This window comes from Caretta caretta, chromosome 4, assembly GCF_965140235.1.
Source record: "Caretta caretta isolate rCarCar2 chromosome 4, rCarCar1.hap1, whole genome shotgun sequence".
NCBI classification, from domain to species: domain Eukaryota; kingdom Metazoa; phylum Chordata; order Testudines; family Cheloniidae; genus Caretta; species Caretta caretta.
The window spans coordinates 117,961,857-117,976,402 of NC_134209.1; the positions used below are offsets into that span (position 1 = coordinate 117,961,857).

The 14,546-nt window shown below is 42.2% G+C and overlaps 1 protein-coding gene across 2 annotated transcripts in view; it reads left to right on the plus strand.

Annotated features, from left to right (window-relative positions):
- Positions 1 to 1,202: 1,202 nt before the first annotated feature.
- Positions 1,203 to 14,546, plus strand: part of CCDC149 (coiled-coil domain containing 149) — a 62,668-nt gene continuing 49,324 nt past the window's right edge. For both annotated transcript variants that reach the window (XM_048848702.2, XM_048848703.2), the window contains exons 1-3: positions 1,203 to 1,430; positions 11,699 to 11,860; positions 13,064 to 13,102. In XM_048848702.2, coding sequence (XP_048704659.1) covers positions 1,383 to 1,430; positions 11,699 to 11,860; positions 13,064 to 13,102 — 249 coding nt within the window. In that variant the 5' untranslated portion in view covers positions 1,203 to 1,382. The remainder of the gene's footprint in view (positions 1,431 to 11,698; positions 11,861 to 13,063; positions 13,103 to 14,546) is intronic.

Below are 14,546 nucleotides of genomic sequence, written 5' to 3' on the forward strand. Positions count from 1 at the left end.
CTATGGGTTCTGTGAGTGACATAAAGCAGCCAAAATTACCTAATGGCGCTGCCTCGTATACCCTGGTGTAGGAGATCGAGAGGCAGTGGCTGGACCACTCTGCACTGTGACTAGTCATAGCTGCGAGGAGTCTGTTGCTCTAATTTACAATGGCAGTTGAATTGGCCCATCCAGTCTGAGGGGTCAGGCAAAGGTTGTACACCAGTTTAAGCTAAGGTGTGAATTTAAAATAGTATATTGTTATTACTTCCATGTGAACACATTTAAGCCAATATAAGAAAGTGCCTTTTCCCCACCTTATATGAGAAGAAGTATGGGCTGGTGGTTATGGCTTTTGCTTAAACTGTGGGAGACACAAGTATCAAGGGGTAGCCATGTTAGTCTGTATCCACAAAAACAACAAGGAGTCTGGTGGCACCTTAAAGACTAACAGATTTATTTGGGTAAAACACCACTTCTTCAGATGCCTGGCATGCACCTGAAGAAGTGGGTGTTTTACCCACGAAAGCTTATGCCCAAATAAATCTGTTAAGTCTTTAAGGTGCCACCAGACTCCTTGCTGTTTTTGTGGGAGACACAGGTTCAATTCCCTGCTCTGCCACAAAATTCCTGCATAACCTTGGGCAAGTCACTTAGCCTCTGTGTGCCTCAGCTCCCTGTCTGGAAAATGGGACTAATACTTCCTTACAGCAGGGCACTGCGAGGCTAAATACCTTAAAGATCTTGGAGAGGTGGAGAGCTACTGCTGAGAAGAAGCTGTTTGCTGCAGTTTAGCTTATGTCGCTCTGCTCCGGGTTTCAGCTAAACTGGAACAGCCCAAGGCTCTTCTGGCGTGGCAAGAGCGTGCAGGTGCGGGGCCAGCCGCAGGGCTGCGGCGGGTAACACTCGCCCCTGCTGGGGGCGCTGCCGTTGGAGTCCGCGCGCCCTGGAGCCTGCCGGCCTGGCTGGCGAGGGCGGGGCTCCTGAGCCGGGGGCAGAGAGCAGGGGCCTTGTTGCACTGGGCTCCAACGGCCGCTCGGGCCGGGCCGCAGCGGGGGCAGCGCCCCCCACCCCGGCCTGGGCAGGAGGGGCGGGGCCGGGCCGCTGGTAGGGGGCGGGGCAGGCCGGGCCGGAGGGGCGAGGCTAGTCAGGCGGCGCCCGGGGGCGGAGCGGGGCGGACCACGCCGGAGGGGGCGGGGCGGGGCTGGGCAGGCTCGTACCGGGATGCAGGGGGCGGGGCAGCCTCGGACCAGGATGCCGGAGGCGACACCGCCCCGCCAGGTGGTGGGGGGGGGGCGCTCCGGCCGCTGCGCAGGCGGCTCCGCTGAGCCCACGTAGCGCTGGCGCTGCCCGGCCCTGGAGGCGGTGAGGCGGTGCCGGAGCGCTCCACTTGCCGCGCAGCCATGAGCTTCAATCGCACGGAGAGCGACTGGCAGGGGCTGGTGGGCGAGGTGAGGCGGCCTCGGCGGGGGGCCGGGCTGGGGGAGCGGCCGAGGCTCTAGCGGGGCGGCGTGGCCCGGGGGCCCAGAGGGGGCGGCTGCCGGCGCTTGGCCTCAGCGCTGTGCTCCGCGGGCGCGGGGTCCTGACCAGCGCTGGGGCAGGCCGGGGAGCCCGCCCGGGAGCGCTACAGGGGGCGGAGCTCGGAGTAGGCCTGGACGTGGGCCGGCGATGCTGGCTCCCGCCCCCGGTGAGCCGAATGGTTCCGGCTGCCCCCTCTGCTGGGCTGTTCCCGCGCCGAGCCGGTTGCTCGTGAACAGCCTGGGGTGCCGCAGGTGGAGGCATCGCCGCAGGTGCTGCAGTAACAGCGGGTGGAGCGGAGCCTGGGTGTTCCTACTCCTAATGGAGGGCTGTGACAGCCCGCTAGCCAGCCCCTGGACCGCTGATCCTTGGCCCTTGGTTTGCACCTTCCTTCCCAAAGCACTTCAGAGCTAGAAACACAGTTCGGTGCGGACCCAAAACACTGCAGTGACCTTGTGTGAGCTGTCGGGCTTGGAGCCCGTCCTGGAGAATAAGGAATGTGTGCCTTTCAATGATACGTCTTTTAAAAGTTTGTGACGACTTGGTCTGTGATGACTTCTCAAGGTGGGCGCTCTACAGGCACGGGAAGGAAAGCTCCATAATGTTTAAGTCCTTTGGCTGGCTTGTGGATGTTCCTTGCCCCCTCACTTTTCATGTATAATTGTTAGGCATCCTTCAGAAATTTTATACAATGTGAAACTTCATGGTGCACTGCTATCTGGTGTGTATCACATCTGATGCTGTGGAAATTAAATATTGGCACCAGATAGCACAGTTGTAAATGACATTGTCACAAGTTGCTTTGGGCCCAAACTTTAAATTTGTTTTTGCTTGCATGTACCAACTTCCTGATTACTACCAGAAGGCAGTTCTTACTTAGGTACTGATCCTACAATTGCCAGTGCCAGAGTCACAGGGGGTTCACCTGTGCACAGATCAAATTGCAGCATTGCGGCCCTAGGCCTTAAATTGTTTTAAGCTTTTAGATAGTGTCAACAGAAAACAAAGGTTGAGAGCGGACTGCACTTGAACGTAGGTATGCTGTGGTAGCCAATAGTATGTATACACAGCTTTGTTCATGTTTGAGACAAAATAGAGTTCAGCTTTTGTTCTAATCTTGTTGCAAATGCAAGGCTTTAGACATCTACTTTAGAAGCATTGGGTACTTAAGCTATGCAAAACAGTCTTTATGGTAGACAAAGATTTGGGCCTGTAACCTCAATAGGTAGAAGTAACAATTCAATATTGGAAATATTATTTCTGTTTTACATGCCTTATACAAACCTCTGAACTATCTACACTTAAAAAAATATATAGTAACAGACTGTTAACAATTGGTAACACATGCACAAACCCAAAGTAGCAGGCAACCACGTAAAGAGGCATCAACTTGAAATTTATTTAGTTTCCAGCAAGTGAGTTAAAATTAGTATCTGGTAGTATACTGCCACTGTACCATGCCCACAACCTTTGCTGTTTTACAAGTACATTTTCCTGTTTACAAAAACAAAAAACTCGTCTCTCTTCTGCTGCTGTTTGAAAGTTCCCAAACTTACAATATGATTCATGTGGGTGAACCCACTGATTTCACTGCGGCTGTGCATGCATAACAATTGGTAACACATTGCAAGATTGTGGCATAGGGCCCTAATCTTGCAAACAATACTCCAACACAGAGCCATTAAACTGTGACAACTTCCAGTGACATCAGTGGGAATTTGTGTGAGCATGGGGATCTCAGCTAATTCAGCTACTTCCAGGATTGGGGTCTAACTGTCAACACACAAAATGCTGTATCAAATACACAATAAGCTGGAAGACTGAAATATGCATTTTCTCTATTCTTCTGGTTTTTACACAATATGAAATGTCAGGACAGAATTTTTCTCATCAGTCTTGAGGGAACATGGGGGATGGGGAAAGAAAAGGGTTTTTTAAATTATGGTGGAGGGAAGTGTCCCCGGACTTCTTAAAAACACTCATGACTTTATTTTGTTCATCAGACTTCCAAAATATTTTAGCCTACAGACTCCAAGTCTGGGCTCTGATCCTGAAATTAAACCCATGTGGATGAGCCCTTGTGCTCCTGCAGAGCCTCATTGATCATACCAAGTTTAGGCTATGGTTAGGGTCCTACCAAATTCACTGCTGTGAAAAATGCATCATGGACCATGATATCTGGTCTCTTGTGTATTTTTAACCTATACTATTCAGATTTCATAGGAGAAGCCAGCGTTTCTCAAACTCAGGGTTTGAGACTCCCAAAAGGGAGTCGTGCTGGAGGGAGGCAGGCACAAGGTGATTGTAGAGGGGTCATGGTACTGCCACCCTTATTCTGCACTGCCTTCAGAGCTGGGAACCTGGAGAGTGGCAGCTGCTGGCAAGGGCCCAGCTCTGCAGGCAGCAGCACAAAGTAAGGGTGGCACTGCCATGCCATGCCATCCTTACTTCTGCATTGCTGCTGGCAGTGGCGCTGCCTTCAGACTTGGAAGATCAAGATTCAGTTTGCAGTTCTATCACAGATTTCCTGTGAACTTAGGCAAGTCGCCTTGTGTTCACAAGTTGCTCTGGTTTAACTGGAACGAATTTTAAAAATCAGTTTAGTTAAATCAGTGCAAAACCATGTGTGTACTGTCGTAAAATGATGTAAACTTGGCCTATATTAGGTCAAATTGCAAAGGATGAATATAAACAAATAACCAGTATGTAGGGACAAAATTAAAAAAAGCCAAGGCACAAAATGAGAATAAAATAGCTAGAGACATAAAGGGTAACAAGGAAACCTTCTACAAATACATTAGAAACAAGAGGAAGACCAAGCACAGGGTAGGGCCACTACTCAGTGGGGGGGAACAATAACAGAAAATGTGAAAACGGCAGAAGTGTTAAATTGTTGTTTGTTTGTTTCAGTTTTCACCAAAAAGGTTAGTGGGCTAGTAGCAATAGGAAGGCTAACATAGTGAATGCCACTGAAAATGAGGTAGGATCAGAGGCTAAAATAGGGAAAGAACAAATTAAAAGTTACTTAGACAAGTTAGATGTCTTCAGGTCACCAGGTTCTGATGAAATACATCCTAGAATACTCAAGGAGCTGACTGACGAGATATCTGAGCCATTAGCAATTATCTTTGAAAAGTAATGGAAGACATTCCAGAGGACTGGAAGAGGGCAAATATCGTTCCAATAAAAAAGGGAATAAGGACAACCCCGGGGAATTATGGACAAGTCAGCTCGGAAAGATAATGGAGCAAATAATTAAGCAATCAGTTTGCGAACACCTAGAAGATAATAAAGTGATAAGTAACAGTCAGCTTTCTTTGACAGGGTAGCAAGTCTGGTGGATGGTGGGGAAGCAATATACAGTGTGTAGTATATCGTGTCTTTAATAAGGCTTTTGATACTGTCTTGCATGACCGCTCATAAATAAAATACAAAAATACAATCTAAATGGAACTACTATAAGGAGAGTGCATAACTGGTTCAAAAACTGTTCCCAGAGAGTAGTTATCAGTGGTTCACAGTCAAGCTGCAAGGGCATAATGTGTGGGGTCCCACAAGGATCAGTTCTGGGTCCAGTTCTGTTCAATTTCTTCATGAATTATTTAAATAATGGCATAGAGAATAGACTTATAAAGTTTGCGGATGATACCAAGCTGGGTGGGGTTTCAAGTTCTTTGCAGGATAGGATTAAAATTCAAAATGATCTGGAGAAATGCTCTGAAGTAAATAGGATGAAATTCAATGAGGACAAATGCAAAGTACTCCACTTGGGAAGGAACAATCAGTTGCATACATACAAAATGGAAAATGACTGCCTAGGAAGGAGTACTGCAGAATGGAGTCTGGGGGTCATTGTGGATCACAAGCTAAATATGAGTGAACTATATAGCACAAAAAAAGCAAACATCATTCTCGGATGTATTAGCAGGAGTGTTGTAAGCAAAATACGAGAAGTAATTATTCTGCTCTACTCTGCGCTGATTAGACCTAACTGGAGTATTGTGTCCATTTCTAAGTGCCACATTTTAGGAAAGATGTGGACAAATTGGAGAAAGTCCAGAGAAGAGCAGCAAAAATGATTAAAGGTCTAGAGAACATGGCCTATAAGGGAAGATTGAAGAAATTGTGTTTCTTTAGTCTGGAGAAGAGAAGACTGAGAGGGGACATAAGTTTTCAAGTACATAAAATGTTACGAGAAGGGAGAAAAATTATTTTCCTTAACCTCTGAGGATGGGACAAGAAGCAATGGGCTTAGATTGCACCAAGGGTGGTTTAGGTTGGACATTAGGAAAAACTTCATTACTGTCAGGTTGGTTATCGTACTGGCTTCCACATTTCTTGGGCAGTACAGACAGTTGGATACTGGGGAAGCAAGAGGGGTGAAAGAGGTGAATACTGTGTCTCTGCCCACTGTGGTCAAGAACGGGAAAAAGGTATCCAATGGGTACCCCAAGAAATGTTGAAGGCTGAACACGGGTAATAAGATCTGAACCAAAGACCGTAAATCCCTTAAGGGCTTGTCTACATTACAAAATATGCTTTTTGAACATGACTTTGAAAAATGAAATCAAATTACATCATGCTGACCTCTACTTAAGTCAGTGTAGACCAGGACAAATAGTGTTTAGTCACAGTTACTTGAATCGCTGAACTCTGATCCACAGTGAGACTGTTGTCTATAGGATCTCTGCCTCATGTACTTTATCATCTGGGAATTGTATAGTGAAGTAAGCAGGGACTGCAGGAAGAAAAAGAAAAGGAGTACTTGTGGCACTTTAAAGACTAACCAATTTATTTGAGCATAAGCTTTCGTGAGCTACAGCTCACTTCATCGGATGCATACTGTGGAAAGTGTAGAAGATCTTTTTATACACACAAAGCATGAAAAAATACCTCCTCCCACCCCACTCTCCTGCTGGTAATAGCTTATCTAAAGTGATCACTCTCCTTACAATGTGTATGATAATCAAGTTGGGCCATTTCCAGCACAAAACCTGGATTTGTGCTGGAAATGGCCCAACTTGATTATCATACACATTGTAAGGAGAGTGATCACTTTAGATAAGCTATTACCAGCAGGAGAGTGGGGTGGGAGGAGGTATTTTTTCATGCTTTGTGTGTATTAAAAGATCTTCTACACTTTCCACAGTATGCATCCGATGAAGTGAGCTGTAGCTCACGAAAGCTTATGCTCAGATAAATTGGTTAGTCTCTAAGGTGCCACAAGTACTCCTTTTCTTTTTGCGAATACAGACTAACACGGCTGTTACTCAGGAAGAAAAAGGATTGTCTAATGGGTACAGCAATTGACTGAAACCCAGAAGAACTGTTTTTTATCTTTGGCTTTGTCACAGACTTCGGATGTGATGCTGGGAAAGTCATTTAAACCAGAATTGTAACAGGTGGCCACTAATTGTGTTCCTCATTTCCTCAGACCTAACTAGACACCTAAAGCCTAATTTTCAGGTGTACTGAGTACTCAACATTGCAACTGAAGTCAGTGGGAGAAGCCAGTGCTGACCTGTGAAAAGTCAGCCCCATGACAACTTGAAGGTTACTCCATCATTAAGACACCCAAAGTCAATGGATATTTTTGGAAATTTTGGCATTAATCTTTCAGTCCCTCAGTTCCCCATTTCTGCAATACCTCATAGGGGCGAGGGCGTTGTGAAGATAAAGGCTTTAATAGTTGAGGGCGTGAAACATTAGTGATTCGGACTTCTTGTCCAAAAGATTTGAGTGTATAGTTTCAGCTCTCAAGAACGGAAATAGCAATGGAAGAAGATAAGTTTCAACATCTTTGTATATTACCATTGAGTTCCTACCAAAATTTAGGAGTTGTACTGATTCCAGAATGCTGAGAATACATAGAATGCAGTCCACAGTGATTCATAAGCAGAGGTTAGAGATGTTTTCATTACTCTTGCTCTCAGCCAGTTGGTGATTTGATGTGGAAATAATGGCAAGAAGGGAAATACGAAGCTATAAGCCAGTCATTTATACAAATGTAATATAGACAAATTTCTAAACTATTTTGTGATATGAACTTGTCATGCATTATTGTAAATTCTAAGACCTTGACAGTGTCCCAGCTTCATTGGATTATTAGACCATGTCTGCATAGTAGCTGATGAGATCTAACCAGATTTGTCACTAAAAATAGCTGTGGACAAATAATTAGTGTTTGGGGTAGAGAGGGTCACCTTGGCACAATTCCATTCTCCTGTAATATCAGTCTCTTACTCGGTTTCACTAAAGAAGTTACCAGGTCGTAAAGCATTTCAGGCAATAAATAGTTTGTCATATATATATTCCTTTTAATTATTATGATCTGCCTGGTAGCAATTATCATTTGTTTTATTGCAGATAACAGTTAATTGGTAGATAAGAGTCACTAGGCAAATAAGGAAACCCGTACACTTCAGCTTTTTAGATTGAAGGGACGCAAGCAGGTTCATGGGTAACTTCTTGTTTTGTTGTTTTTAAGCTGACATTGAAAAGGAAGCTTTCTTGGATTTTAAAATTTAATATAACCATGCAGAAGAGATTTTTTTTTTTGGTGTGGTATAAATATTTCACTGTACCTAGAATACATTACAGAATTCATTTTGTTCATATCTCACTGATTGTGTGGCCTACTGTACGTAACCTTTTTTCTTCCACTTGAGAAAAGGAAACCTTTGGCATTCATGTAAACAGAAGCAGCTATTGGATATTTTTTCTAAAGACCTACGCTTAAAAATCTCTTTGCTTTGCTTTTTCCATTTCTTGCTTTGTTCAAACCAGAATATTCAAGTCTGTGTTTTCTGTTTTAATCGGCACCATACTGGTTCTGCTGGTCTCATTTGTTCAGATATGCAGTTTTCAACAGGGCCCTGTTATTTCCTTAAATACCTTCCTCTCTTGTTGTTCAGTTGGTCTCATTCACTTTATGGCCCTTATTCCTTTTTTAATTGGTAAAAAGCATATGCATTGCATAGTGTCTCGCTTGCCTGCTTTGAATTGTCTTGATATAATTTATTACGTGAAAAACAAATAGATTAGAATTGGGAACGTAGTTCTGGAGAATCATAGTTTTGGAGAATCATCAAGCTTAGGAGAATAGGCTGTTACTGTAGATTTTTTTTACTTTTGACATAAGTCCACAGAAGCAAACTCCATATTATTTTTTTAAATCCATTTAGAAGGTAAAAATGCCTACATAGAAATATCAAGCCACCTTCTTATGTATGGCTCTTCATCAGTATATAATTCACTAAGTCAGAGCACAATTGACTCAATGTGCGGAGGACATTGTGATCCCTTTTCATTTGGACCCTGAACACAGTTGTCACCATCTGTTCACGGTTCAGTCACTGTCAGCCTAATTGATAAGGGTAAATTACCGTCTCCCCATAAAAGGTGACATGTTCTTTCATGCTCTGAATGTACTTCTAATGGAGGCCTGACATGGATGGCAGGATCTATTTTTGTTTAGCATTTGATCTATATTTACTGGTTGAAAGCCTGCATTTGTACTGCAGTATAGTTACAGGCTACCATGTAGCTCTTGTAACTAACAGATCTTCATTCGTAATTCCATTTTATGGTCTGAAGGCCTGAATCTTAAGACTGGCTCTACCCAGCCAGTAATAGTGGTGCTTGGAAGTAGTTGCTCATTGTGAACATCTTCTGATATGAGGTGCTCAATTGCTGCTCCCCTCTCATTATACACATTGCCTAATCAGTTCTATGATCCACATCAGGCTGACTGCATGTGCCAGTCCCCTTGTTGCTGGTCAATAAATGAGTATGGGGACTTTTTTTACAAGGAATTTTATGTTTACTTTCACTTTTATATGTATTAATTAACCTGTCCAATTGCCATTTCTGGTAGCGAGTAATTATTTGGGGAAGGAATTTGTTGGGCTTACGTATATGAGAACATCTGAATAAAGGAAAGGGAGCTCTTCAAAGAAGAATCCTTCATAAAGGAAAAAATTTGAAATTCAAGTGATTTATCAGCAAAACTGTTGGAGGCAGACTTTTATAGATATCTATAAAGGGCCTGTCAAAGTTAATTCTCAGGTCTCAGAGTTAGTATTTTAATTCCTTCTATTTATCTTTTTCCTTTATTAGGAATATGTTAGAAATGTTTTCATACATATGGTATATTAGGATGGTTTTCTGTTCCAACAGCTTTATTCACCTGAAGTCATAACTCTTGGCTTGTGATTTTACTTCCAAGTAGCAATTCATAATCTTGTACAGAAATCCCTTACTTTTGGTTGGTCTTAAAGTAGGGAGAGAAAGAAACTAGAAATGGATGAACACAATTGTTCATTGAAGTTTAGAATTGTTTACGCTGTCATTAGAGTAACTGACAGCATTACATTTTAGATTCTGGATGGCTTTTTTGGTTTTTACCATGGATTTGCCACTTTCAAGGTGTCAGGACACAAGTACAGAGGTATAGTTGCCTTCGTGAGGCTTATGCCAAGGCATCATAATCCAGAACATTTATGGCAGTGTTTCAATTTCTTTGCTGCCAGGAATAAAATTAATCCAAGGTGGAAATGTCCTCTCCAGGAGCTCAAATCCTTCTTGGAATTGCTTTTCATTTCCCTTTTGGTTTTGCAACTAAGCATTTGCCATTTTTGGAAGACATTAGTACAGCTAATGTATCAAACACTCCCCCAACCTTTTCCTTACTCATTTTAAATTGAAGTTAAGTAAGTCAATTCCAGGCAAGTAGTATATATGAGTAATGATTTTTGTCCTGAAGAACTACACTGACTTGAACAGTATGGAAGTGCTGATGCTGTTGCTTTGTATAAGAGCCCATAATGACAAAATATTCTTGTCAGAGTATATAATGAAACTATAAATTGTTTTCATGAATGCTGTGATGTTTGGTCTCTTACAGGGCAAATTCAAAATGTATTTAGTACCACATCTCATATATGTGAATAACATCAAGTTGTACAGTATGTACAGTAGAAATATAGCACTCTTCACAGACACACTCTCGTGTGCGGTGAGAAAGTCTGACTGCACGTTGTAAAAACTGAAGCAAGTTGTATAAACACTTTTTTTGAGAATTAAAATTCAGATATGACAGAAAAGCATGATATATGCATATATAATACATACATAATTTCTCCCACTTTCTCCCTCAAAATCAAGGGCTCAAGGGAAAGTGGCGGCGTGGGGTAGACTAGTAGATAACTTTAATGGCTTGTACACCAGTGCTAGGAGCTTGGGTAGTAACAAACAAGAGGAATTGGAATTGCTCATTTATGAACATAAATTTGATCTAGCTAGTGTTACAGAAACCTGGTTTGAATCCCATGATAGGAATATTAAAATCAATTGCTAAAGTCTATTTAGGAAGGATCGAGTGGGGGATAGGGGAGGGGGAGTGGCACTCTGCCAAAAATGGCATTACCTGTTCCTAAGTTCCTAATAACTCAAAAGAAAATGATCCTGCATGCTTACAGGTGCAAACAGATAAAGCATAAGATGGGGTATTACTTGGTGTCTGCTACAGATGTCCAAATCACATTAGGGAGCAGAATGACCAGCTCCTTATGCATGTATCTATTGTGTGCAGGGGGGGAAAAGAGCTGTGTGATTATGGAGGACTTCAATTTAGGTGATACATGCTTGAGGTCTCATAGTGCCGGTACTAAAACATGCTTGGAATTTCTAAATATTATGGATGACAATTTCCTAACTCAAAAAGTGTTGCAACCGATGCCAGGGAATTCTATATTAGACCTAGACTTAACAGATAGAGGAACTGATTACAGAACTAAAAATTAATGGTAATTTTAGGTAATTATGATTGGGAATTGTTTAGGAACATTTTACTAGATGCTCAAAAAGCCACAATCCAGGTTAAGCTGTGGAATTCTCTGGCTGCTTCTGTGGATGGTGTCTAGGGGGAAAATGGCCAGGAAACTCTGTGACTTGAAACTGTTGGAATAATTTGGCCCTAAGAGTTGATTTTAGGATTCTCTTGTCCAGCAAATACTTTCCCAGTGATTCTAGTATATTAAAGTCTTCAGTTTTAACCTAGAAAGACACAAATGTACACCTCTAAAACTTACAGATAAATTGCTTTTAAAATATTTTCTTAATGCAAACTTAGTCTTCTCAGTTCAGCATAGTCTTGTGAATTAATGCTTTGTCCAATTACTTTCCCTTTTCTCTTTTGCAGTATCTGGTATGTAAAAGAAAGCTAGAAAGTAAAAAGGAAGCATTGCTGATACTTTCCAAGGAACTGGACACATGTCAACAGGAAAGAGACCAGTACAAGCTTATGGCCAATCAGCTGCGGGAACGACACCAGTCACTGAAAAAGAAATACCGGGAGCTGATTGTATGTTACTTTATGAACATTGTAGTGATTTGGGCAAGAATGAACCTGAATTTAAAGTGTTTTCCTTTTATGAGTGCAGTGTATGCTGTAAAAATTGTTTGCTATACTACTTCCAGATGGTATGATCCCGATTCCACCATTATTTATTTGTTAAGCGCTGATGTAGTTGGCTCTATAAAAGTTGGCTTGGCAGGATTCAATTTAAATCGACAGATGTTTGTAAATGTTTCAGCTGCCACTCTGAATCCGATTAAGGTAACAGTCGCTGTAAGTTCAGCCTCCCCTCTGCACCTTGTGCCTGCAGAGATTGGTGTCGCTGGCCCTGTGGCAGCACAGAGCCCTCTGCAGCCCTGCTGTCAAAGGAGTGGGTGGAGCTGTGACAATGGGCCAATAACACTGGACCTCTGCAGATGCAAGGAAGACACTGGTCCTGGCCAGTGGAGCAAAGACCTCTGGCTAGACCTGTAAGGAGAAGGACAAGCCTCTGGCCATGGGAGAAGCCACCTCACCGCTGAATGGCTCTTGCCCAGGGACAGAGCCAGTCAGCGTGGGGTGCTCTTCCTCCTCCTCCACATTGAGTGGCGAGTTGACCTCCTGGCAGCCCTGGCCAGGGATCTGTGCTCTGCCAAGCCAGGACTGCAGCCTCCTCCGCACCTTGCACCTGCTGTCTTGGGCCCCTCGACAGCATAGAGCGCATCCTGCAGCTCTGCAGTCAGTACGTTAACCCCCCTGGAGCCTTGCTGTCAGTGCTGCCCTAACCTGCTCCCCTTAATTTTCTTCAATTAACTATTTTTACAGTTGCAGGAAATTAATTAATGGAAAAAAATAAAAATTAAATTCTGCCAAGACTGTGTATAAGGCACAAACAAAGACCATTCCAATCCCAAGGAGGTTAATCTAAAAGTCAGGCTACCATTTAAAAACTGACTGCAGTGTTATGCCACGGTAACATCATGCACTGTTATGGAGAACAATGCAACACAAATGTATGATATGCTGTTTTTAGCAATGTACATAAATCTTAACTCTCCATTTCCAAGAATCTTCTGAAGTTAACATGAAGTGTCTTTAATCAAACTGCAACTTTTTGAAAACTATTGGTTCAGATATATTCTGGTGTTTTAAAGTCTTAGAGCCGCAAAGCTTATATGGTTACCGATTTTAGAAATAAGCTGCCAATAAAATGTATCTCTTTATTTGTAGGATGGGGATCCCTGTCTTCCTCCTGAAAAAAGAAAACAGGTAGGCTTTTTCTGTTTTTAGTTGGCATCATACATAAACTATTTTGTGAGAATTCAAACTCTTAAAACTATATTGATGTCAATAAAAAAAATCTGATATTCAAGTGGACATTCCAATTCACATTGGAAGACCATGAAGTCTTCAGTGACTTGTGCTTTCTTTTAAATATGCTAACTCCTGAAATATCTGAGCTATCATTAATAGAGCAAATGGTTATGCCTATCATTTTACCTAAACTGAAATCAACAAAGGTAAGAGAGTTGAGATTACCTCTTCATTTGTATTTCTTGTATCCTAAAACAAGTGAACAATTAGGGGCATCATGGTGTCAAAGGGGGCTTAGAAATCTTTTGCATGTATACCAGTTACTTACACCGTGTTTAGGTGCTCTTTCCAATTGCATGGTTTCCTGGTTTTGTGGGGGGGGTTTCAGTGTGGAGCTATATTAATTACTTATACTTATTTTAGGCTAGAGGTTCAGCGACTGTGCTCAACAGAGTACTTGTTGGTCTGTAGAGAGCTGGCAGTTGCATGAGGATGGATCTTGGTTTCTACTGAGAAATATAAGAAATGAGAGGGTGTGATGAAATGAAGAACAGAAATAACCATTGTAACTTCTCAAAACGGGCAAAACATCTGTTGCACTAATGCCAGGCAAAAATATATGAATATTTTCCTGTTGTTGTCTTTGAACGGAGGGGCTAGCTTTTTTTTTTTTTTTTTTTGCCACTGGGATAGTATTTGAGCACAGATAGGAGGGAAGGTGGTGGTCTGGGTGAGCCCAAAGGAAAGGTGTCCATGAAACAGTCTCTCTAAGATGTAGCCCACATTATTGAGAATTTGAGACTCCCCATTTTAGTCAGTCATCAGTCTCTCCTGTTGCCTAACATTCATATTAACAGTTTTTTCTTCTCAGTATCTAATTTAGCATTTAAAAACCTAAATTCATATTCCCTTTAAACTCCAGAGAGGTGAAATCCCAATCCATATCCCCAAATGTTCAAAAATTACCTCAGGCCTCAAAAAATCATGAGTTTTAAAAATAACAAATTATGGGTTCCTTTTTGTTTTGAGTCTCTGGGCTTCACTCAGGTCACATTTTCTTTTTTTTTTTTCTGAAACCTAGAGAGCTTAAAACTTCCTTTCAAAAATTTAAATTTTAAAATGGTAACTCAGATGTTCATAGAACCACTTGACTCCAGGAGCTGCCGTTTTAGGAAAAAACACCAAATATGGTGAGACTTGTGATGAACTCATAAGTTTCGGCAACACTGCCTAATACTTCCCTTCAAAACGATCTATAGAAAAGTCAGAAGAGTGCTGAAAATAATAATGTAGGTAGAAAGGTTAGAAAACAGCGCTTAGAAGGAAGTACACTTGAAGGGCTGAAGATTTACATGTACTATAAATACTGCCTATGTGCACTGGAGTGAAATTAAAACCA